The sequence below is a fragment of the Dermacentor albipictus genome, chromosome 2, assembly GCF_038994185.2.
Source record: "Dermacentor albipictus isolate Rhodes 1998 colony chromosome 2, USDA_Dalb.pri_finalv2, whole genome shotgun sequence".
In the NCBI taxonomy this organism is placed as follows: domain Eukaryota; kingdom Metazoa; phylum Arthropoda; class Arachnida; order Ixodida; family Ixodidae; genus Dermacentor; species Dermacentor albipictus.
In genome coordinates this window covers 5,949,657-5,976,646 of record NC_091822.1, presented here as the reverse complement: position 1 = coordinate 5,976,646, position 26,990 = coordinate 5,949,657, and the positions used below count along the sequence as shown (strand labels likewise).

At 46.4% G+C, this 26,990-nt stretch overlaps 1 protein-coding gene across 3 annotated transcripts in view; it reads left to right on the top strand.

Annotated features, from left to right (window-relative positions):
* Positions 1-26,784, top strand: part of LOC135913204 (uncharacterized) — a 215,514-nt gene extending 188,730 nt beyond the window's left edge. For all 3 annotated transcript variants that reach the window (XM_070533434.1, XM_070533436.1, XM_070533435.1), the window contains 2 exons: positions 23,102-23,195; positions 25,790-26,784. In XM_070533434.1, coding sequence (XP_070389535.1) covers positions 23,102-23,195; positions 25,790-26,651 — 956 coding nt within the window. In that variant the 3' untranslated portion in view covers positions 26,652-26,784. The remainder of the gene's footprint in view (positions 1-23,101; positions 23,196-25,789) is intronic.
* The last annotated feature ends 206 nt before the right edge of the window (positions 26,785-26,990 follow it).

Genomic DNA, 26,990 nt, shown 5'->3' with positions numbered 1-26,990 from the left:
GTGGCGCTGCAGGATTCGTCACGAAATGCAGGAGTTGTCACGGGATGCCTGGATGGCAGCCGCTATTGTGTAGCTTCTGCACAAAAAGACGAGGATAGTCAGGCAATGTGCATAGAACCGTCTGCCACCACTGCTGCCAGAAGTGTACTTGATTACCACGTAGCGTCCAGTTTATATCAGGATCAGCGGTGAAATCGCTGACTTTTCAAAAAAAGGTGGCGCTGCAGGATTCGTCACGAAATGCAGGAGTTGTCACGGGATGCCTGGATGGCAGCCGCTTTTCTGTAGAATCTGCGCAAAAGTCGAGGATAGTCAGGTAATGTGCATAGAACCGTCTGCCGCCACTGCTGCCAGAAGTGTACTTGATTCCCACGTAGCGCCCAGTTTATATCAGGATCAGCGGTTAAATCGCTGACTTTTCAAGCAAAGGTGGCGCTGCAGGATTCGTCACGAAATGCGGGAGTTGTCACGGGATGCCTGGATGGCAGCCGCTTTTCTGTAGAATCTGCGCAAAAGTCGAGGATAGTCAGGCAATGTGCATAGAACCGTCTGCCACCACTGCTGCCAGAAGTGTACTTGATTCCTACGTAGCGCCCAGTTTATATCAGGATCAGCGGTTAAATCGCTGACTTTTCAAGCAAAGGTGGCGCTGCAGGATTCGTCACGAAATGCAGGAGTTGTCACGGGATGCCTGGATGGCAGCCGCTTTTCTGTAGATTCTGCGCAAAAGTCGAGGATAGTCAGGCAATGTGCATAGAACCGTCTGCCACAACTGCGGCCAGAAGTGTACTTGATTCCCACGTAACGCCCAGTTTATATCAGGATCAGCGGTTAACTCGCTGACTTTTCAAGCAAAGGTGGCGCTGCAGGATTCGTCACGAAATGCAAGAGTTGTCACGGGATGCCTGGATGGCAGCCGCTTTTCTGTAGATTCTTCGCAAAAGTCGAGGATAGTCAGGCAATGTGCATAGAACCGTCTGCCACCACTGCTGCCAGAAGTGTACTTGATTCCTACGTAGCGCCCAGTTTATATCAGGATCAGCGGCTAAATCGCTGACTTTTCAAGGAAAGGTGGCGCTGCAGGATTCGTCACGAGATGCAGGAGTTGTCACGGGATGCCTGGGTGGCAGCCGCTTTTCTGTAGATTCTGCGCAAAAGGTCGAGGATAGTCAGGCAATGTGCATAGAACCGTCTGCCGGCGGCCAGAAGTGTACTTGATTCTCACGTAACGCCAAGCTTATATCAGGATCAAAAAAGGTGACGCTGCAGGGCTCGTCACGAGATGCAGGCGTTGTCACTAGATGCCAGGATGGCATTCGCTTTTGTGCTGCTTCTGCGCTAAAGGTCTAAGGTTGTCCGGACATGTGCATAGAACAGTCTGCCGCCACTGCTGCCCAAAATGCACTTGATTCTCCCGTAGCACCGAGTTTATATCAGGATCAGTGCTTCAATCGCTGTTTTTAGAGGAAAGGTGGCGCTGCAGGACTCGTGACGGGTAGAAACCTAACCTAATCTGGGTAGGACATTAGGCAGTATAGTAGCATCAGCTTTGTGGCGCAACCCACTGTACCATTCCAAAAGGAACGCTAATAACATGCACGCCCACATAAGCGGGTGTGTCTGTGGGCGCGACGGATTGACGTATGGCTATCCCGATGTTCACTTATGTTCAACGCCGTGGTGTTCTAATTCCTTTTCGTGCTTCTGCAGAGGCTAGAGCGACGCTGCACGCGCGTTATCGACATAAGCCAGCCGGGAACGGTGGGTGATACGAGTGGCGGTCAAGCTGAAGGCACCGCTACAATATCATGTCGTACTTGCACCTGGTTCCTTGTATGCGCCAAACGAAGCTTAGACATATTGTTTTTGCAAATATCAACAACGTACACTTCTTAAGACGCGTGCGCTGTTTTCCAACTGCGAACTAACGTACTTCGTAGGCATAGTCGCATCCATCACTTCATTTCCCTTGCCTCGAGCCGGCCATGTTGGTTTTGGACAGGGAGAAACCGTTCCTCCCTTGCATGAGGCAGGAAAGTTGCTTCATTTAAAGGCGAACATAGGGGAGATCGATGTTTCTCCCTTAATGGAGCGAGGGTCACACCTTTTTTAGAGTGACATTCAAGGCACAGAACATGGCACACTATTGAACAGAGATCTACTTAATTCGCATGAATGTATGATTTCTTATTCAAAGAAAAAGTAGTAGGCAAGTGAATTTTTATATGAAAGTTCCTGTAGAGCAAAGCTATTACTCCATTCAAAAAATTATAAACGATCCATATTCGAGTGTTTGTGGTCCGTACGAATCTTCCAGCTTAGCATCTATCACAAACTGCACTAGTCCGTACACTATCGCACATCGGCTACGATCAAGACCTTCCATCGATGTCGACGGCTGGTTCCCCGCAGAGTATTCTTGTCCTAGAGGCAAAGCACGCTTAACAGGCAAGAGTTACCCCGCTAAATCTCACAACCTGCAGGCAACCAAAACCCAAGGGTGAACTAATAGAAGTCATCATGTTGATATTTTTATAGCAATAACAATTATATGAACATGCCACGCAAACTTTCGCCTTCGGTTTGGTCGTGGATCTACGCACATATTAATGTTTATGCCTTCAGTATATGCATGTAATAATATATCTAATCGAACATATTATTGCCAACCAGATTAATTAATTTTTTTTTGTTCCCTCACCCAATCTGCTCTTTTCTTATCCCTTAACGTTACACCTATCATTCTTCTTTCCATAGCTCGTTGCGTCGTCCTCAATTTGAGTAGAACCCTTTTCGTAAGCCTCCAGGTTTCTGCCCCGTAGGTGAGTACTGGTAAGACACAGCTATTATATACTTTTCTCTTGAGGGATAATGGCAACCTGCTGTTCATGATCTGAGAATGCCTGCCAAATGCTCCCCAGCCCATGCTTATTCTTCTGATTATTTCCTTCTCATGATCCGGATCCGCCGTCACTACCTGCCCTAAGTAGATGTATTCCCTTACGACTTCCAGTGCCTCGCTGACTATTGTATATTGCTGTTCTCTACCGAGACTGTTAAGCATTTCTTTAGTTTTCTGCAGATTAATTTTTAGACCCACTTTTATGCTTTGCCTCTCCAGGTCAGTGAGCATGCATTGCAATAGGTCCCCTGAGTTACTAAGCAAGGCAATATCATCCGCGAATCGCAAGTTACTAAGGTATTCTTCATTAAATTTTATCCCCAATTCTTCCCAATCCAGGTCTCTGAATACCTCCTGTAAGCGTGCTGTGAATAGCATTGGAGATATCGTATCTCCCTGCCTGACGCCTTTCTTTATTGGGATTTTGTTGCTTGCTTTATGGAGGACTACGGTGGCTGTGGAGCCGCTATCTATAGATATCTTTCAGTATTTTTACATATGGCTCGTCTACACCCTGATTCCGTAATGCCTCCATAACTGCTGAGGTTTCGACAGAATCGAACGCTTTCTCGTAATCAATGAAAGCTATATATGAGGGTTGGTTATATTCCGCACATTTCTCTATCACCTGATTGATAGTGTGAATATGATCTATTGTTGAGTAGCCTTTACGGAATCCTGCCTGGTCCTTTGCTTGACAGAAGTCTAAGGTGCTCCTGATTCTATTTGCGATTACCTTAGTAAATAGTTTGTAGGCAACGGACAGTAAGCTGATCGGTCTATAATTTTTCAAGTCTTTGGCGTTCCCTTTCTTATGGATTAGGATTATGTTGGCGTTCTTCCAAGATTCCGGTATGCTCGAGGTCATGAGGCATTGCGTATACAGGGTGGCCAGTTGCTCTAGAACAATCTGTCCCCCATCCTTCAACAAATCTGCTGTTATCTGATCCTCCCCAGCTGCCTTCCCCCTTTGCATATCTCCCAAGGCTTGATGACTCAACAATTAAACAACTAGTGATAGTAAGAACGTCTTGATAAGAACGGTCAGATTGATGCAAGGCTTTCGATCGAGTTCCCCAGGACAAACTAATATTATAACTCAGACGCATTGGCCTTCCGGAAATTTTAATCATATGGATATCAAACTATTTAACAAATCGCTACCAATTTGTAGCGGTTAATGAGCAACAATCAGATTGCTTTCCGGTCGGCTCTGGCGTGCCCCAAGGAAGTGCGCTGGGCCATTATTGTTTTTATTATATATTAATGATATTACTACTCAACTTGATCCGAAAGTCCAAGTCGGGTAGTTTGCGAATGATTGTGTGCTTTTTCAAGAAGTAACTTCAATTAGCGACCAAATCCATCTTAACTCCTCTCTTGCTAAGATTTCTGAATTATGTGAAACGTGGGACATGAAACTCAACACTGATAACAGCCTCCTTCCTCGCTCCTCTCGCAAAAAAAGCTCCGCTTTGTTTTACCTACAGGCTACGTTCATCACCTTTGCTGGAAGAGAATGAATATAAGTCTTTGGGTGTCACACTCGCTAATACTTTATCATGGAATTTACATATACATAACATCTGCTCTTCCGCATTCCGCAAACTATACTTTTTAAGACATAAGCTTAGAAATTCTCCACTTAGCGTAACATTACTTGCTTACAATTCACTGATTCACCAATTCACAATTCACTAATTAGACCGAAACTTGGATATGCATGCATTTTCTGGGACCCGTTTAATAAAAATATCACCCGCCTAGAAAAGGTACAGAGAAAAGCTGTAAGGTTTATTTACTCTAAATTTTCTCCGTATGACTCCCTCTCTGAAATAATGCAGGTTAACGGTATCCAATGTCTTGAACAACGAAGAAAAAATTTACGTTTTCAATTTCTCTGCTTGCTTTGGAATCAAGATCAAGCAATTAACCCTTCTCCATAGCAGTCGCTTTTAACGTCGAGGCATACGCGCCACCTTCATCCTAATTCCCTGACGCCGTATATTGTGCGAACAGAATTATTCAAGTTTTCATTTTTTTCTCGCACTGTAACCGACTGGAATGATTCTTTATTGCCTTTTGCCGCACTTTGATGTTCTTAACTTTGTTATTATTGTTTTGTTGCAATTTATCCTACCCTTCTTGGACCTGTGCGAGGTCTGCAGTATTTAATAAAGAAAGAAAATAGATTGTTTGATTCAAGCGCTAAAGTCGCTCAAAGCAGGTCTTATGTTCTTGACCAAATTGTTCCGTATACATCTGCGAATCGAAGCCGACCAACAAATGTCATTCATATCACGCCTTTAATGCTCATTCTTCTCAGGCTATCAAATCTAAAGCAGATGCGGTTTCGCCCGAAAGCCAAAGCATCGATTGCGATAGCAAATTATCAGACAGCCATACGAAGTGAGGATAGTACACTTATAGGCCGTATCAGCTTGTAAATATTCGCTTGCTAAATAAATTAATAAGCATGGTGTCAGCACCTACAGAAAAGATAAACACATCACACTTGTTGACTGCGAACACTCGCTGTGAAAACACAGGCGTGAGGAGACGCGGCAGCAGCAACGAGCGAAGTGAAATTCGTGCTGGCTGTTGCTTTAACGCAAAGCGTGTGCTGGGGACACGCATCACGCACAAATCTACGAGCCGCTGACGTACGAAGACGCCGACCCCAACGAAGATCGTTCGCCAGCTACGGCCGCGCTACCGCACGCAGCCGCCGCAGGCGCAGTTGCAGCCAGAAAAAACGCTGACCCACTCCCCCCTCCAACCCCCGTTGCCTCGCAACATTGGGGACCTCGAGTGCGAGAGAGGGCTTCCTCTTCGCCCTTTTCGAGCGGGCAATATTTAGCCGCGCTCATCGGCTCCCCTCGCACTGCAGCCTCGCGGCGACATCACCCTCGTACTTTATGCGCTACCTTACGGCGACGCCGACGCGCTTCGGGCGCCCATATATTTGCTATCGCAATGAAAGTGCAAAACAATATCAGCACGGAAACTTGCAAGTGATGTTCTTTTACTAGTGTGGCTGTATACGGGCAGCATAGTCACGCCTGTGAAACGTCAATGCAGTCCTTCCAGCTTTTAAGGGGGCCATAAGATCTTGGAGCACCGGCATTTGTCCGGTCCGCGTTATTCCGACCCACTTATAATTAGAAGACCGTCCGAGGAAGCGCAACGCCAAACCTTGCTATAACAGTCAGTGCTTCGGGCAAAGCTGCCCATTTACCGTGATAAGCCTCGCCGCTGTAGTCCTGCACCGCTCGCGGGAACATGCGCGGCTTGCGCGCGGCCGGTTGGAGGGCCTTCGGAAACGAGGACCGCGTTTGTCCGCAAAATCTACCAAGCGAAGTTAGCGCTATAACGTGACCGCGGTGTAGCAGAGCCAGGGCATCGTTCTTCCTTCCACTGCTGGCACGGACGTTGTCCGCAAGCAAGTATACCAGCACACTGTACGCACACCTCAGAGCGGAACCGGAATAAACGTGAAGCTAACGTTATCTCATATTGCGCGCTGATTAAACCCGACGGTTTCACCTCGACCTCATCTCGTGTGCCATCAAGATGTGGCGCCTAGAACACCATTAGCGCCTCTCTTCATCACGCCAGCGTTGTTGGGTTGTAGTTGTACGTCTACAAAGCAGGAGTTACTTGCTGTGTACCCTTCCTACAGTTGTCATTGTTTCGGGCGAAATTGATATTTTTTTAAGGAAAGTGAAATTGCATTGAATTCTTGGGTTCTACGTGCACCCGAGGAGGAGAGAAAAAAGCGTAGCAAGAGTATTACGAAGCATTGTGATCATTTATGTTGTTGGCCATCATCTTGACTGGCACCCGTTGTGAATAATCACAAACCAAATATGCCAACAATTCGTTTCGACTGGACAATTCATCTCTAAAGTTAAAATCGTTGTCTCAACAGTAGTACTGTGGATTATGCCTTGAGCAGCCCCCATATATGATTGTGAACTGTGTGTGTTTTTCCTTGGGCCTGTCTTGAACGTACAGCAGCATTTGCAATCTAGTACATGAAACCGAGGCTGCCTTATTTATTCCGTTGTTGACCAACCCACTGAGCGTCTCAGTGAAAGGCAAAGAGTGAGTCACGCACATTTCTTATCAAACGTTTGATTTACTTCAGAAGTTTCCAAGTCGTGGTTGTACTTAATTGAAGGCCTGTTTCCCTACTAATGGCAGTCCTCGCGGCAGGTACAAAAAGGGCTATCATGTGGCATTTTGAAGTATGAAGGCAAAATATTTTATATTACTTTATCATCGCCACTATTAACATATCCATATCATCGAACACTGAGGTGCACCGTACGGCGTAAGCGGGACTGCAATTCGTATAGGCAGCCATTCTTGAAAGACGCGTCAGCCGTCGAACCTGAAGGGGGCGCCGTATGTGCGTGGCCATAAAACGCGTAGTACCACCATCCGCGTGAAACCGTAATGCGAGCAGTCTTGGCGTCCTGTTTACCATATCTCTCAGATGCGCGTATTCCCGTCTAACGCATGCACCCGCCTTCCTTGAGTAACCCACGGTTCCTCTGCACTGGCTAGTAAGGCACCTCCTTCTAGGCGCAGATACTTTAAATCCATAATTCCTTTTTCTTAAGAATAAAAAACCCTCAGAGACTCTTTCACTTACTGATGCTGCGTTCAAATCGCGAATATAAATTAAAATCGCATTTTGCTTAAAAAACGATAGCCTCGAAATACCGTCCATGCGTCCCAACGTGTGCAGACCTATTTTTGTTATGAATAAAATATGGCAGTCAACGTGCTCTGTTAGCTACGAAGATTTCTTTTCACTATTGGTTAGTAATAAGGAGAGGTTGCGGCAGCGGGGCGTAGATTCTGGTTTCAGCGGCGACAAATTATGAACTATTCGGCTAATATAAGCCCTATCAAAGAGAATTTTAAAAGGTGTGTGGTAATGAAGGCTGCCACGAGCAGCGACCTCCAAAACCTATTTTAATACCTTGGGCTTTAGCCTAGTTAATGCCACTGAAAGGTTTCACTGAATTCCTCGAATCCAATAATCTCTCACACTTTCACGCTGGAGGTTGCAGCATAAGTACGACGGTGCGTGCCATAACCTGTTCGATATATGACGATCTTTATCGGCTCGTTCTTCATGGTAGCTATACATTTGTGATTTAATTTCAATATAGTTATTCCGCGAATAAATTAAAACGAATTGATTATTCAACCTAGTATGCCATATATAGCCTAGTCCCATATAATAGCTGATGTAGTCAGCTTTCGTAATCAGTCAGTGACTGCAAAGCAGTCAGCGACTAATTTTCAAAATCGGTAAATATCCATGAAGCCTGTATAGCGGAACATTTTTCCATTTCTCAAGATTTCAAGGAAGGAGACTAAACTTTTTCTCGCTTGTGCATTTCCCGTAAAATTCGTTGTTTTAATGATAATCTAATCCTGTTTGTTTTTCTGCCCCTCAGGTGGTATTTTCGGGTATAGACAGCCACCTCAACTCTTGCGTCCCCGACACGCCTGAGCCATTCAATGTTACCACGAATATTTTATGCCGATAAGCAGCGTAGACCTTAATGTAACCTGCCTGCCTTCACCGTCTCAAAATCAGACACTCTAATTTTCCAGTTTGCCGTTACCTCCTTAACGATTTTGTCTTACAATATATGTTGTGCTACAACTATCCCAGTCCTGTGTAACGCCTGGCTGAGCATGTGATTGTTTATTCAAGAAAAGTAATTCATTTGTCTGTTTTTATTGTTTACCTGTGTTACCACACGCGGAATAATGTCAGAATTAACTTACATATGTAACAAAAGATGACCTTTTCATGCAAATACTGCATCAGCGACTTATAGATTGTACTGTAGATTCATAGTGTTCACCCGCGTGTGTACACTTTCGCGGGCCGTCTCTGTCCCGTCTAACGTGAATGGCGGGAACCCACTGCAGGCGCAGAGGTGGAGCACTTCGGAAATTGTAACCGTGCGGTTGACCCCAAGCACCAGAGATGGCTTGGCGTAGGGGCCACCGCAACCAGAAATCTCAGGAGAGACTCTTCCTCCAGCCGCGAAAAATTGTGTAAGAGGGAGCTGACAAGAGGGCTGTTGAGAGGATGCATGTTCCACCTGAGGATAGGTTTTCTTGCTATGGAACAAAGCGAGGATAAGGGGGGAGGGAAAGAGAAGGGCTCACAGGGTGCGATAAAGAGTGAGCAGTGCGGTCGGGAAGGTCATTGTTTCGGTCATGACCACGTGTTTGCATCCAGTGAGCACTCATGTCAGCACCGCAGCCTGTGTCGGGGCCCCGAAGCGGTCGTATGTCCTCAGCGTCATTGACAACGCACCAACGATGCCGGCGTCGGTAGAGCCGGTGCAAGATACGTCACCTCGCTCACCTGTCTGACACGTTTGCGGTTGTGATTTCCGGATGGGTTCACTTGGTCTACGCATGGACATTGCACACACTTATTTGGTTTGCTTCGACAGCCATTTGTTACTGATGTTGGTCTTCTGAAGTCTCTCTGGAGATGTGACAGGCGTCACTTGAAGCCTGTGGGAGGGACAGCAAGCAACGAACACTTTCGAGACGATGTGGGCATCATTTTACCTTTGAGTAATGCCTGAGTAGTGCGATGTTCTCACATGTGCGCACACTAAAATATATCTTAAAACACGAGTATTATGACCGGACTCGGTAATTTTACGAATAGTTTGAAGTTGTGCGCTGTAGACAATTTGACTCAAATGTGTTCTCTATTTTCCGCGTAAAAAAACATCAAGAAATTAAGGGGTTACTTCTAGCAGTGCGTCCCACAGCTAGGCCGCAGGCGCGCTTGGGTTCCGCAGCCTTCGCTTCACAGCCAGAAAAATGCTTTGCGCAGGTATCACGACCGGGGCATAGCGCAACCAATGCCGTACTATCAGACTGTGGGTGATAAGTCACCGGCGCGAAAGTACACTGGGGGACGCCAAGTGCAATGCATGACACACGAACAACAAGAGTTTAGCAATGACACAATTTTACAATGCTGTAAACGTGGAGGCGGAGATAAGTTGAGAAGACAACAGTCGCTAAATTTAGGCGACCGTTCAGATTTGTTATTAGACTGAGTGGTTTTTTTTAATCATTATTTGCTCACCCCCACTAACCTAACCTAACCTGGCTGGTTAGGTGTGGCCTTGAAACAATAACCGCGTGAAAGGATTAAGACCAGCTAGTCATCTACGAGGAACTGAACGTGGGCCAACATCATGCTAAGCGAATAATTATCCTTGGCACCGCATTAACAAATACGAAGGGGTTCGCAATACGTTCCTCATTAGGACGCTAGTATTGCTAACAAGGTGAGAGATCGCATTGAGAACACAAGGGTCTGACCTCGAAACATGGACGGCGTAAAAAGAAAGTACATTCCTTGCGACCTATGGTAAGATGCAGGATGGTTAGCGAGTAGCTATAATCGGCGAAATGCTAATAGTTGACCAAGGGCGTGGAATTGTATGTATCATACTTGAGCACGCATCCGTCCGTGATATCTGTCATAGGCAACACAGATGATGTGAACAATGAAGTAACGAAGATTCTGTACAGGGTGTTTCACGCAACATGGCCAAGAATTTTAAATAAGGGTTCAGTCGCCGCTGAATGAAACAAACGACATATGGTTTGCCGTCATGTGGCGCTTCTTGGAGTATTTTTACAGCGATGCTATTTGCCTCTAGTTGGTCGGGATTTCTTATGCCAGTCAGCAAAAAAAACGACAAAAAGTGCGTATCTCCTTTGGAATCAGACATACAACACACAGCTCAGTATTCATTTCATTAAAGAAAAGCACAAAACAAACGTCGAAACGGCATGATGGATCATAAGGCGCCTGTGAAGAACGTGATTTACGTTCCTTCTATGAATACTTTGTTTAGCGCAAAACAACAGACACAAAAAAGACGACAGGACAAGGCGGTACACTCAACTGACATCATTTTATTGCGTCACTCCTTTATAGACAGCTGCAACTAGAGGAACATGCACAGTGAGCACCATGCGGTGGCGCCACCAACATCCGATCACAAGAGCGCACTGATGCGACAGAATCCAAAAAGCAAATTCAGCGCTGTACAAGGCTAAAGAAGGCACACTAATGCACTGTGACCCCAATGACTGAATGAACAATGCTTCCGTTAACTTTCGGGCGGTGGTGTCACGGCTGTTTTTCAAAATCGTAATATCACGAAACATGGGTTCGCACTTGCATATCTTACAATGCTGAGCCAATTGGGTTCCAAAGCGAACCATACCTGTGCCTGCTGGTATGGTTCGCTCATGTTCTCTAAGGCGCTCGTTAACACACCGGCCTGACTGCCCTGCATACACTTTGCCACATGACAAGGGAATCTGACAATTGAAGTTGTGTGCTGTAGACAATTTGACGCAAATGTGTTCTCTATTTTCCGTGTAAGAAAACATCAAGAAATTAAGGGATTACTTCAAGCAGTGCGTGCCACAGCTAGGCCGCAGGCGCGCTTGGGTTCCGCAGCCTTCGCTTCACAGCCCGAAAAATGCTTTGCGCAGGTATCACGACCGGGGCATAGCGCACCGACGCTGCAATCTACAAACTCAGGTTTTTATCTACAAATCAGGTTTTTGACTTGTTTTACAAATACGGCTGAACAACGTTCACAGTTTCTGAGGAGTGGAAAGCACTACCGGAATTCGGTATCTAGTGGCCACATTCTTTAGATTGTGAGCCACTCTGTGGCAATACGGCACAACTTCAGGCCTCTTCTTTTGTGTGATGCAGTTACTTTTGTGCCGCTTCCCTTTCAGTTTCTGAAGCAATACCTCCGAGACTGACGTCACCACCACACTTGGGTAACCAGCAGCCTGCAGCCTATTTAACTGTTCAATGAAACTCAGGTTCGCAGAGTGATGACAAGATTTCATTAACGAAGATTCTAGACACATCAAAGCAATGTCGCGTTTCACAGTCTTTGAATGCGCAGACGCGTAAGGTAAAACTTCTTTACGTGCACATAGCGAGTACATCCAACACGCGTGGCCTGTTTATAAGGATAGCTGCAAATCTAAAAACTGGAGTTTACCGTCCCTAGATAGCTCATGTGTGTAAGTTAAACCTTTGCCATTCTCATTGAACAGAGTTAAAATGTCAGCTACCATAATGGAGCATTCGTTGTTAGTCTGTTTTATCGCAACAAGAAAATCGCCAACATATCTAAAAATTGGAACCGAGTCATTGTTTAAGGCACTCTTAATAGCGCGGTCGACAAACGATAAAAAATATTGCAAGAGCAGGCGCCACACATGAACCAATACACAGACCATTTTTGTGCATCAAAAGGTTATTTTCAAACCGGATAAAAGTTGCACTTAAATAAAATCCAAGAAGGGACATGAAACTTTCCGAGGACAACCCGGTCGCATTGTAAAAATCTATCTCGCCACTTTCTTCGATACACGTCATCACACTGCGAGATAGCTCAACATGCGGTATTGTATAGTACAGGTCTTCGAAGTCAGCAGAAAAAATGTCGGCTACTGAATGGTTATCGTCCAGAAAGGAAACAACATCGAAAGAATCCTTTATGCCATACGGATCGTCAATCGTTAAATGCTTCAACCGTTTTTGCAATTGTTTTTGCGTTCCTTCTCCCCACATGTGTTTCGCTGCAATGATTACGGTTCCATAAGCTGCGCCAGTGGGAAAGGGGCAACAGCAGCGTATGAATCAGTGAGTGACGTCACCAAACTTCATATTTAAAAGGGCGACCCCTAGCAACTCAGTTGATTCCGAAACCGCTATCGGTAGACCACGCAGAGTTAAAACTCCCGAAGAGCAGCATGAATACAATGAGCGTGGAAGAGTGCTAAATCGTAATGCTCAGCAATGGCATCATGCTAAGACTAGGCAGAACAATAGAACATTTCATATCCCCATCGATGGCATTTGAGTGGTTTTCTAACAGCTTCGCTGGCCATCCACTTTTACAGAGTCGGGATGGCGACTCAATTTTTCTTTTACATTACGCTTAATTGAGCTGAATTATGCAAAATTTTTAATATTCATTTTGGGCCAAGTGCGTTTCGTTATGTGGTAGAGGCGGTTCAGAAACGACCGATTCAATTTTTTGTCACAACGTACAGGCTTCGTGGCGATCTTTTTCGGCGTCTAAAGAAAGCCCGTGAGATATGAAATAAAACCACGTGACTGCGCTTGTGCGCTATCGCCTGATAGAGAACTGCAAGATTACTTATGGCACTGGGTCGGCCTCCAGTTGCATTTCACTAATCTCTGTTGTGGACGTGCTTACCTTCCCGTGCTATCCCTGAACCCAAGGGCTTCAACGAGGCTATAGGAGCCTAAACTGCCAGCTGAGTAGGTATCTTCACATTCTAAAAAAATATTTTCCATCGTTACCCAAGCTTCACCGCAGCAAGCACATGCTTCTTCCTAGGTGTACCTCGCCTTACAGCTACGCGTACTGAGTCATCCTAATCCCGCCTCGCAAAATAAGGCACTTCCCTTTGAGTTATCATGGATTGTTTCTTTCCTAATTGTTTCCTCTTGGGTATAGTTAATGATTTTTTTTTGCATTGTCGCCATCCGCGAGATTTTCTCACCCTCTCTGACTGTACCTTTGACATTCCTTGTTCTCATGTTGCTTACTATAACGGTCGCATTCTTGCTGGTGAGTTCCCTAGTTCTTTTCCTGCACAGTGAGTCAAAGTCTTTCCTGTACAAATACCTCAACACTCCCGCAACCCCTTTACTTTCTTCCATATTCCTCATGTGCTAAAGTATGCTCCTGTGCTAAAATATATTCCATATGCTCAGTGCTAAAAAGCAGGCACATCCTGTGCTACCGGGGCTTAGCGGAGAGACGAGAACTAGGAGTCGCATTTCTTATTAATAAGAATATAGCTGGTAACATACAGTAATTCTATACCATTAACGAGAGCGTGGCAGGTCTTGTTGTGAAACTTAATAAGACGTACAAATTGAAGGTTGTACAGGTCTACGCCCCTACATCCAGTCATGATGACCAGGAAGTCGAAAGCTTCTGTGAAGACGTGGAATCGGCGATGGGTAAAGTCAAAACAAAACACACTATACTGATGGGCGACTTCAACGCCAGGGTAGGCAAGACGCAGGCTAGAGACAAGTCAGTGGGGGAATATGGCATAGGCTCTAGGAATAGCAGGGGAGAGTTATTAATAACGTTTGCAGAACAGAACAATATGCGGATAATGAATATCTTCTTCCGCAAGCGGGACAGACGAAAGTGGACGTGGAGGAGCCCCAATGGCGAAACTAAAAATGAAATAGACTTTATGCCCTGCGTTATCCCTGGCATCATACAAGATGTGCACGTGCTCGGCAAGGTGCACTGCAGTGACCATAGGATGGTAAGAACTTCAATTAGCCTAGACCTCAGGGGGGAACGGAAGAAACTGGCACATAAGAAGCCGATCAATGAGTTAGCGGTAAGAGGGAAAATAGAGGAATTCCAGATCAAGCTACAGAACAGGTATTCGGCTTTAACTCAGGAACAGGACTTTAGTATTGAAGCAATGAACGACAATCATCTGGGCATCATTAAGGAGTGTGCAATAGAAGTTGGTGGTAACTGCATTAGATAGGATACCAGTAAGATATCGCAGGAGATGAAAGATCTGATCAAAAACGCCGATGTACGAGAGCCTCTAACCCTAAAGCTAGAATAGAACTGGCAGAACTTTCAAAGTTAATCAACAAGCGTAAGACAGCTGACATAAGGACGTATAATGTGGATAGACTTCAACATGTTCTCAGGAACGGACGAAGCCTAAAAGCAGTGAAGAAGAAACTAGGAATGGGCAAGAATCAGATGTATGCGTTAAGGGACAAAGCCGGCAATATCATTACTAATATGGAGAGAGATAGTTCAAGTGACTGAGGAGATCCGTAGATATTTATACAGTACCAGTGGCACCCACGACGATAATGGAAGAGAAAATAGTCTAGAGGAATTCGAAATCCCACTGGTAACGCCGGAAGAAGTAAAGTAAGCCTTGGGGGCTATGCAAAGGTCGCTGGGGAGGATCAGATAACAGCAGATTTGTTGAAGGATGGTGGGCGGATTGTTCTAGAAAAACTGGCCACCCTGCATACGCAATGCCTCATGACCTCGTGCGTACCGGAATCTTGGATGAACGCTAGCATAATCCTAATCCATAAGAAAGGGGACGCCTAAGACTTGAAAAATCATAGACCGATCAGCTTACTGTCCATTGCCTACAAACTATTTACTAAGGTAATCGCAAATAGAATCAGGAGCACCTTAGACTTCTGCCAACGAAAGGACCAGGCAGGATTCCGTAATGGCTACTCCACAATAGATCATATTCACACTAGCAACCAGGTGACAGAGAAATGTGCGGAATATAACCAACCCTTATATATAGCTTTCATTGATTGCGAGAAAGCGTTTGAATCTGTCGAAACGTCAGCAGTTATAGAGGCATTACGGAATCAGGGTGTAGACGAGCCGTATGTAAAAATACTGAAAGATATCTATAGCGGCTCCGCAGCCACGGTAGTCCTCCATAAAGAAAGCAACAAAATCCCAATAAAGAAAGGAGTCACGCATGGAGATACGATCTCTCCGATGCTACTCGCAGCGTGTTTAAGGAGATATTCCGAGACCTGGTTTGGGAAGAATTGGGGATAAGAATTAATGGAGAATACTTTAGTAACTTGCGATTCGCTGATGATATCACATTGCTTAGTAACTCAGGGGATCAATTGCAATGCTTGCTCACTGACCTGGAGAGGCAAAATAGAAGAGTGGGTCTAAAAATTTATCTACATGAAACTAAAGTAATGGTTAACAGTCTCGGAAGATAACAGCAGTTTACAATAGGTAGCGAGGTACTGGGATTGGTGAGGGAATACATCTACTTAGGGCACGTAGTGACGGCGGATCCGGATCATGAGACGGAAATAATCAGAAGAATAAGAATGGGCTGGGGTGCGTTTGGCAGGCATTCTCAGATCATGAACAGCAGGTTTCCATTATCCCTCAAGATGAAATTATCCCTCTTACCAGTACTCACCTGTGGGGCAGAAACCTCGAGGCTTACGAAGAGGGTTCTACTTAAGCAGAACTGATAGTTGGGCGAGCTGGTATGAATTCATAGTAAAATATTTAGCGCGCACAATTGACACCCGTCTCACAGAACATGAACGTTCTCTCGGTAAAGAAAACCATTCGCACTTGTCGAGCCACTGTATTCTATGTCATTGTGATCCGGTATTTTTTGACGCTAACATTTTGTTTGCAGATAAAAACAAACTAACTCGTCAAATCACAGAAGCATTTCATATCAAGAAGTGCGCTGAAAGATCCATAAGCCGACCATCGATTGCAATCACTGAAAATGAATTTACTTTTTTAAATACTGGCTGAACCTTCTTAATCTGTTTTTAATCTGTTTCTGTTTTACTGACCACTTTTGTTGCACATGCTCAGCGCTGATAGCCGGGGTGTATATGTTCTGTATCTTTCCGAAAATAAAATAGTTGTGAGTAGCGCTCGTGTGTTCCCCTTCACTCTGTCCTTGTCAATTGTGCGCGCTACATATTTTACTACGGGTTCTACTTAAATTAAGGACGACGCAACGAGCTATGGAAGGAATGATGAGTGTAACGTTAAGGGATAAGAAAAAAGCTTATTGGGCGAGGGGACAAACGCGAGGTAATGACATCTTAGTTGAAATCAAGGAAAAGAAATGGGCATGGGCAGGACAAGTAATGATAAGGGAAGATAACCAATGACCATTAAAGGTAACGGACTGGATTCCAAGGGAAGGGTAGCATAGCAGGGGGTGGCAGAAAGTTAGGTGGGCGGATGAGATTAAGAAGTTTGCAGGGACGACATGGCCACAATTAGTACATGACCGGGGTAGTTAGAGATGTATGGGAGAGGCCTTTGCCCTGCAGTGGGCGTAACCATTCTGATGATTATGATGATAATCCTCATTCGTTCTTCATAATCAATTTTACTGTGAACTTCCCTCACTTCAAAATTTGTCCAGCCCTGCACAGCTTCATTTGTAGCCTTCCCATGAGCGCCCATTGCGAAGCGTTCCACTGAGCTTTGGTCGCCATCCAGTCCTTCACATTTCACGAATTCACATTCTTTATTTTCCAAAACAAGATTCGTTGTTGACAGGGCTAAAAGCTGCGGTCTGCAGCTTGACTGAGGCCCGGACACCATATTCAAGGCAGGGCTTGACCTCGACGTGAATGTCGAACCGTCACACAAGAACGTACGAAACAGAAAATAAGAGTTCATCAGAATAAGAATACACAATACCAGATATAACGCTTTATATACAGAAGCAGAGAGTATATATACGGTGAAGTAGACGCGCGTATGAAGGGGTTTATTGATGTTGCGGCCGGGTCCGGCCTTCAGAATTCATTCTGATGAGGGCCGGACCCCGGCCGAAACGTCAATTAACCGCTTTATACGCGCGTCTACTTCACTGTGAATATGTACCCGGACCCAGAACTGCTTTTTTCCTGCTATATATATATATATATATATATATATATATATATATATATATATATATATATATATATATATATATATATATATATATATATGTGTGTGTGTGTGTGTGTGTGTGTGTGTGTGTGTGTGTGTGTGTGTGTGTGTGTGTGTGTGTGTGTCTGTGTGTGTGTGTCTGTGTGTGTGTGTTATTTATGAATTCACAAATGCATACACAGAATCACATATAATACATCAGGAAAAGATATCACGTTCTGAAAACACTACAATGTGAAATACAAGCAGACACAGGAGGGTTTAGCTTCTGTTTAAAAAAAGAATTATGAATGTACGTAGCTTCACGACAATAGTGGTAGGTCTGATTTTCTTTTTATGAAAAGAGCTGTTGAAGCAATGCTAGTTTGGGCTTCACTATAACTTTGTATTTATTGAGGAGTAACGGAAGATTATATTTCAAAGACTGCAGTTTGTAAAAAGTGCGGAAATTTGGTATTATCCAAAAGTCAAGACAACGTGTACGAACATTGGTATTTTGCTGAAGCAGTGCTATTGTACTAATAAAGTTTTTAAAAGTGGGTGAAGACGCATAGAACGAATGCAAAACGCGTAATCTATACATATTGACGCGAAATAAGTTTGCACGTGATTACACGCGACCCTTAAGGCCAGAACGACGAAGTTCGTGGTTGCGCGCGCGCTCTCCGAGGAGCAGCCATCGCTATAGGCAGGCGTTTTATTTTGCCAATCTGTCGGTGGTAAATCGTTTTAGTTGTAATAGCTGGGTGACAGTATTTTATATTTTGATAATGTTGTACAACCTAAAATAATATTCTGTGGAAGCTAAATAATCAATATTTGCGATATTGCGAACAACTTTCTTTTGTAATAAACAAATCCACGTAATACACCTTTGTGTAGTGGTGAACCATATGAGACTACAGTAATTAATATGGGAAGCGAACAATGCAGAATAAATTTGTTTCTTGGCTTCCACTGGGAGAATCGCACGGCTACGCGATACAGCTCCTGTGGTCATTCAAAGTTTTTTGCATAATTTCTCAACATGCGAATCCCATATGAGATTTGAGCTAAATGTTACTCCGAGAATTTTATATTTATTGACGACTTCTATCCTGTGCCCGTCGCAGTATATATTCTGTTATAAATTATGAACTTTATTTTTCGGACGGAAGAAAAGTACCTTGGTTTTAGCTGGGTTAATCTTGAGGCAGTTAGAATTTGACCACAATACGAGCTTCAAGCAAACGACCGCATTTCCTGGAACCATCTAGAGCAATCTCTCCAGGCGGCCATAAATGTAACGGAAAAATTTCTTACTAGCACGGGTCTCAAGCTGTCACCAACCAAATCCGAACTCCTCCTCTACAGACAGTCGAGGCAGGGCGTAAGGAACCTCGAGGCTCTGGAAACGCTGCCAGTCGAAATTACAACACAAGAAGGGCACCCCATTCCGAGGGTGAACTCCATCAAAATTTTAGGACTTCTAATCAACGCCAAAGGCTGTAATGCAGAAGCTCTAAACAAGCTGGGTGCGCAGGCGAAAAACATATTAAGACTCATAACTAGAATCGCAAGCAAACGGGGGGGACTCAAGGAGGACAACCTACTCAGGGTCTTCCAAGCTTTCTTCATCAGTCACATTACTTACACGGCACCATACCCCAAATGGAGCAAAATTTAAAAGAACAAACTCGACACGCTCATCAGGTCCGGCATCAAAAGAATACTCGGTATTCCACAATCCGCTAGCACAGTAAAACTACTTCAACTCGGAATTCACAATACCACAGACGAATTCATTTAAGCGCAGTTTATTGCACAGATCTCCAGGCTTTCGTCAACTAAGCCGGGAATCAAAATTCTTGATGAAGCTGGTCAACTCCCTATACAGGCACCGCTCGACAGACACTCCCTGTCTAAATTAGCCAGTGAAGGTATAAAGGCTGAGCCCGTGCCGAGGAACATCCACCCAATATATAACGAAGGTCGCAGAAGAGCGCGGGCTAGAACCATCCTTCCACGAATCGATCCTTACGGGGCAGACGCATTCTTCGTCGACGCCGCCAAATATGGCAGCGAAGACAGGCTTGCAATCACGCTCGTTGACGCGCGCGGAACACTTATCAGCGCCGCATCTATTTACGCTAAACACGCGAACGAGGCGGAGGAAACCGCGATGGCCTTGACTCTTCAAGGCGCAAAAGGCCCGGCGACCATTTTCTCCGACTCGCGCACGGCGGTCAGGGCTTTCTCGTCCACTCTAGTTTGTAAACACGCAGCCGACATCCTCAACCGATCCTTTCGTATTATTACGCGAGAAAACATTGGAGGTCATACATTAGCGTGGTTCCCGGCGCACATGAACGATGTAACTAACCAAGTGGGTTGCAACCCTAACGAGCGGGCCAACTGCCCGGCGCGTGAATTCACGAACCGCGCCCGAGCTCACGGTCCGGCTCTCCCGCAGGATTGCCCCCTCAAAGATAATCTTACGACCTTTCGTGAAATTACGTCACATTACAGGCACAGCAGGAGAAAATTCCCTCCCCCCAGCCCGAAAATCACCGGGGCTCAAGCTGTTACTTTCCAGCTTTTACAGACGAGATCCTACCCCACCCCGAGAGCGCTCAGTTGGATAGACCCGAACTTCCCGCAGTCGTGCTCCAAATGCGGTCACGCGTGCTGCTACTTCGACCACATGCTCTGGCTGTGCCCGTACAACGCGGGCTCCGACTTTCATAAGTCCAAGTGGGACGCCTTGCTGAAGAGCTCGGATTTCACAAACCAGCTACAGGCTCTCCAGAGGGCCCGCGACGTCGCGGAGAGTCACCACCTCCCTGTCCCGTCGTGGGCAGAGCCACCAACTTGATCGGGGAGCTTTCGGTCCCCCCAATCGAGTTCCTCAGGACACACTAATAAAGTTCTTCTCACTGTCACTGTCATTTCCATATACCCCGGAGCCGCTCGTACCTATTGCAACCCCATAGCGCTCTGTGTTTCATTATGGCCGCATTTCACTTGTCCTTTGTTATTATTGTTTTTTTCTCTGTTACCACATAACTATTGCCTTCGTTTATCCATACCCCAAGGGATTTGCATTCTTTGAGAGGATGTCTTCTTTGACGTCTTCGTCAGAATTAGAACAAGACCGAAGATAGTCGCTGTCCGCTTACTATTACGTATCATTACGTAGTGTGAATCCAACGAAGACAAGCACAGACCATTCTCGACATTCCGAAAAAGTTTAGAAAAATGTGGCAGCCACAACTTCCGTTGTGTGCTACGTAACGAGAAGCGTTTTGTTGCTACAGCAATGGACGACTTGCGAAATAGTGCGTGTTCTCTTCGGTGTTGTGGCTGCAGTACAAGATCTGGTGAATGGCCTGTGAGATTGCGCGCTGTGGCAGGTGTTTCTCCGGCCATCCTATGCAGTGCGCTCCCTAGCAAAAAGAAAATGTAATGCGGCGCACGGGGCACGGTCTGCCCTTGATAGCGTTGTTACCCGACGGCTCCTGCGCACGTGAAGGTGGCCGTAGAAGGCAGACCGTGCGAGATCTCACATTGTCTATCTTTTCACGTGTTGCGGAAGATTTTCACAGTGTATGACCCAGTCAATTTTTCAACTATTCCTCGAAGATTCTGCTGCCTGAACCTTGTAGTTCTCGAATGCCTTTATTTTATTTTTTGCAGTTATTTCCTATATTCTTATAAATTATTTTTGTAGCACTTATATTTAATAACTTATTTTTTTGAACCAATCGAGCGTGGATTCACACACCAATACTTGTCTTTGAAATTGTCTCTGAAGCGGGCAACGCTTCTCGTCTCGGAGGGCACGCGCGGACTTCTCGGCAGTGCCACTAGATGGCACCGCGTATCCAGAAATAAGTGAGAGAGAGAAGCCCACTTGCCACGTGACGCGTTTGTCAGCCTTCGCACGCACAGGCACACCATGCACCATTGACAGTCATCATGAGATACATTTTAGCGCAACTCTTTTTTCATCTGCGCTCCACCGGTTTTGAAGGTCACATCAGACAGGTTTCGAATAGCTTGCCAGTTTACGTGCGTTAAAAGCAAGCACCTTTGCTGGTGCTCTTACGGGAACCCAAACGCAAGGAAGACGTTGGAAGGCAGAGTGCCGCGTGGCGCCTCGTTGCAAACGTATCCATGCCAAAACAGTCCATTAGCAACCATACTGTCGTTTCTATGCGTGCAGGTATCGTTAGGCGTATGAAGGCTGGAATCGCGGAATGGCCTTAGCAATTGAGTGCTCTAACTAATGCTTCATGCGAGTTTACAGAGAGCGAAAGCTCATTTTAATAGTTACTGGCGATCAACCATAGTGAGAGCGTAGCCATCCCGAAAATTCACGCAGAAGCGGAAGCTATGTGTGCCACCATGTCAGACAAGGCTATTGTTAAGCGTTCGTGAACATTACGAACGTTAAACTCGCCGAATACCGTACATTGTCATAGCTCGCGGAAACAATGAAAGCCCAAAAGCGTACGAAGCATGCCTAGTGAAGACAACACTATTTCTTTGCACACGCAATGCTTTTGCATCTACAGTGAAAGCTCGTTAATTCGAACTTCAATAATTCGAATTTATGGATAATTCGAACTGTACCATTTGGTCCGGCCAAGCTCCACAGAAGTCTATGTATTAAAAAGTCCGTTAATTCGAACGCGAGAAGGTTCCCTCACGGATAATTTGAACTACGCTCGCCTGGCACACGGCCAGAGAAACGCGCCTACTGCCTACACACAAGGTTGTATTGCCTCCTAAACGGAGAGAACGGCGAGAGAAGGCAAAATCGGGAAAAAATCTAACCGACGCGGGGTCAGCCAGAAGGCAGCGGCGGCTGCCGCCTCTCCGTTCTACGTAACCTCCGAGACTTCTTGCCCGTTGCGAATCTCGGAGGCTTTGCAAATCTTGTACAGCTGCTAATGCTGTGCGGAGATGGCACGGCAAATGCCAAAACACAGCGAATCAAGTACGTCGCAGCTGCGCTTGCAATCAAGAACCAACGAATCAGGGCCTTCGCCACCTTCACATGTTCGGCGTCTTTGTCTCGGCAGCCTTCATCGGTTGTGTACCTCTGTTTTCAGCTTAGGAGGTACCGGCCGTCGCGATTCATTGTGATGGTGTTAAGCCTTGGCTAACGTTCGTTTCGGTTGACATCGGTGGTGTGGCACAGTTGGACCCAGAGCTTCGACTTGAAGATGGCGTGTGCCCACGGCACACGCCATCACTTTTTGACACGCCAAATTTCTGACATTCCCTACTGCTTCCAAATTGCAGTGTACTGTTGCTCTCCTTCACTTTCGTTAGTTCGAACTTTCGTTAATTCGAACTGAAGCGGCTTCCCCTTGCGGTTCGAATTAACGAGCTTTTACTGTAGTTGTCAACGCGATTTTAAACCTCAATATTGAGTGCTATCTGGACGTCGGATAACAGATGAAAACTACAAATGCACGCCTGCGTCAGTATTTGAAACGCTGCAAGGCCTTCGGGAGCGATACCCTGCAGGAAAAACTGGTCTAGATTCGTCAAGAATGCAATAATGTTTGCTCCCTCTCACTGCTTGCAGCCAACGACCTGCGGCAATGGATGTCGTGGCTGGTGCCCGTCGTGGTCGTGGTCGGGACACTGGTCACCTCGGTCGCCTGCTTCCTCTCCCGGCGGTACGACAACTTGGAGGCGGCGTCAGCGTGTGCAACTTCGGCCGCCCACAATGCTCACACCGACATTCGCACTTTCGCCACTCAATCACATCGCATCCCCGTAGGGGCGCACTTAACATATGGCTGCACGCCTTCACCCGAGGGGCAGTGAAACGCGTTATATTCTGTGGTGCGGAAAAACATTCGCGCTAAGCTTGCGCACGCTTAACTGAATTTTCAAAGGTACGAGCTTCTTATCAATTATGTTGCGTCCGTCCTGTTCTCTATAGCTTAGAAAATAAACAATGCCAAGCGACGTTTCCTTGCTGTTATCTTCTCTGCAGTGCAGAAACGCGTAGTCACAGGCGGTGAGTAGTCAGGTTAAGTTATTGCTTCTACCATTCGCTGTTAAGCGCAGATATGAAGGTAATGCCCTTTTTGAGTGACGTAGGCACTGCTGATTCAGCAGTCTGCGGATATACTTAAGATTTCGTGGCTGGCGAATTCCTGTGAAGCCATGCAATGCAACTCATAACATTTATTTTATACGCACATGTGCGCCTTGCTATGCGGATATGTGAAGTTCACAGAACCCCTCTAGCAAGTGTGCAACCTATCATAATTTTTTGCTCCCAAAATCAATTCGCATTCACAATTCCTGCTATAATCCTTATATCACCAAACAACCCGGCAGTCTTTCTTGCTTATTGGGTCTAGTTCATTAGCAAATACAAGCAGAATATGTTAATAAAGCGAACTAGTTTTGGTGCGCGATGTGTCGTTTTTACAACAACGGCCGTCTCGTAAACGGTTGTTGCTACGGCTCTCGGCTTCTTTACTCGCCACGTTAGCACGTTGATTACGACGTTTTGCCGCCTATTATTTTGCCAAAGGTTCAACCGCGATCCAAGGGCAACGGCTTGCACAAAGAGGGTCCACCAAGCTTTGGACCCACAAAAGGAATCCCGGTGGCCACCTCCCACGCCACGGTGTCTATAGTTGCCAATTGTGGCCTAGCAACGCGGCGAAGTTCCACACAGTATTATTCTCTTTCAGGTATCACTTCTACATACGGTTTCACTATTACAGAAAACATGAGAGGAAGCATATGGAGCGTTTAGACATTTACCAAGACTCTTGATGGTTTGGTTCATCCACGAACGTCTTGCGGCCGCCGACAATAGCGCTAACTCAATTTCATAGGTAGCTGCTCAATGACGTATATTTTAGTTGACCGCAAATCGCCTTTCTTGTAAATAAGCTTCCTTCCGCTACGTTCTTTTACGAATATTCATTCATCATCGTCATCATCAGCCTGGTTACACCCAGTGCAGGGCAAAGGCCTCTCCCATACTTCTCCAACTACCCCGGTCATGCACTAATTGTGGCCATGTTGTCCCTGCAAACTTCTTAATGTCATCCGCCCACCTAACTTTCTGCCGCTCCCTGCTACGCTTTCCTTCCCTTGGAATACATTCCGTAACTCTTAATGACCATCGGTTATCTTCCCTCCTCATTACGTGTCCTGCCCATGCCCATTTCTTTTTCTTCATTTCAACTAAGATATCATTACCTCGCGTTTGTCCCCTCACCCAATCTGCTCTTTTCTTATTCCTTAAAGTTAAACCTATCGTTCTTCTTTCCATAACTCGTTGCGTCGCCCTCAATTTAAGCAGAATCCTTTTCGTAAGCCTCCAGGTTTCCGCCCCGTACGTGAGTACTGGTATGACGAATATTCATTATATAGACATTGTTTCTGTCCGGTGACCTCTTTAGCCCTCTTTCTCAGTGACGGCGTCCATTCTTTTTTTTTATTCTATTAAGGTATATAACTGTTTCTGATCCCTTAATATAAGTATGATATTAAGGCAATCACATTGTAATAACAGCGCACTTGTTTTTTTAGTTAACACGGTAACACCGCCTTCAAAGTACAGCACATTCTAGTAACGCAGGATATCAGTAATATAAGGCTCTTCTGTGCCTAAACAAATCGAAACTAGGCGTAACAGATGCGTCTTGCAAGTTCTCAACAAGGCTACATCATTGGTTGTTGCCGTGTGTTTTCACGGTATAAAGTGCTTTTAAATGTTTTTTTCTATCAACTACGTAACAGTCAGCCGGGAACGATTCTTCGCCAAATGCGTCTGGCAGGTAAACAATGTGATTTTCGCCTTACGTACAACAAATGGCAATGCAAATTTTGCATGCTTTCAGCCAACTCGACGAAAGTACTGCCAGTACACAGAATTGTGTGAAAAGCAACGGTCATTTCGCATGGTCACCCTACCGCTACCAAAAGGAAAAAAGAAAACTACGAGAAAGCTATTCTCAGCGCCTCACAGCTAGTCGTCAAACGTAAAATTTGAGATTGCTGAACGAATTAGCTCGTCATTAATGTCTTTCCACACACAATCACTTACTAAAGCTCGTGACCCTAGAAAATGTATTTCACAACAATTCACTATAGTACTCAATGTGCGTTGCCTATGCATACAATGTATGCAGTGCCTCACACTTATGATGGTTGCTGGGCAGTGTGCTACCGCTTCAAATCTGCACACTTGGTGAAAAGAGTGGGTTATCCCTGCGCGTGAATTCCCGTACATACGCAGCTGGCGCATGGCTGAGCGCGTGCCGCCGGTGACAAGCCAGAGGGCGTCCAGCCACGACACGACCGCCGATCGGCCGCCCAACCGTTCAACCGTCGACGATAGCTTCACGGCCCGACCGAACAGCCCGACGCGGCGGCCTCAGCTGATCCTCCGTTGGCTCCGCGTGCCGCCGACCGTGCACCGGCGCATGCGCGAGTGGGCGCGCTTTTACGAGAAGGGAAGCCAGCCGCCTGCAGGTGCCACCGCAAGCAACTACCCCGCAACGCACCCTGGCCCAGGCCTGCCTGCGGGAGGTGCCTCTTTGAACCATCAGTGTCCGACGCCAATCTTCTGGGCGAAGCGCGCCGTCCGGCTCTTGCCCTCGCCGCTCTACCAGGGCAAGCTTCTCCAGAACGTAGTGCCCGGAGTGAGCGGCGGCGTTGCCACGGGCGCCTTCTTGCGGAAGTGTGCCGCCGGTGCCGGGCGCCTGGCGGGCGTCGCGACGCCGCACTCCAGGCCCCTAAAGGCGTCCGCCGTTGGGGCGGCGCGCGTGCCGGCGAATATGCCGCCGGTACTGCCCGCATCTGCACCCATCGTGCTCGAAGGGCCAGTGACGTCACCTCCGCGCCGCGTCGAGAGGCCGCAGTCGCCCTCGCGGTCCTCAGCGCGCAGCGAGGGGGCCTCGTCGTTCCTGTCCTTCCCGACGGGCGAGTCGGCGGCACCCGCCGGTGCGGCCGCCTTCATGCACGACGACTTCCCGCAGCTGCGGCGGTCGCTCGCGGGCGGCTCGGTCAACGGGGTCGACGACGTGCGCTCGGCGGGCGTCTCGGACGACGAGCCCGTCCTGCGAAGTGTGCGCAGGGTCAGCTTCGCAGACTACTAGTCGGCTCGCGCTGTCGCGCATGCCAAGGCGGAACGGGGGCGTGTCGTGACTCGCCAACCCTCGTCTTGAGCGCACGGGCGTACGTTGCGATTTCTGTGTCCATAAAGTGGTCACTTTGAGTGGAATTTGCGAATCGCGTTTGAATGTGTCATTGCAATCAGTGGTTACGAGTTGAAATTGGAATCGCTGCATGGGGTACTTGGTTGCCTACCAAGCCATGTTGATTCTGACTTCGATATATGAAAGCATGGGGAAATAGATTCCTGAAACTACGCTTTATCAGTAGAGTACCTTTCTGCCACACCAAAAATGGTAACTGAGCGTGAGCAAAGGTTTGGT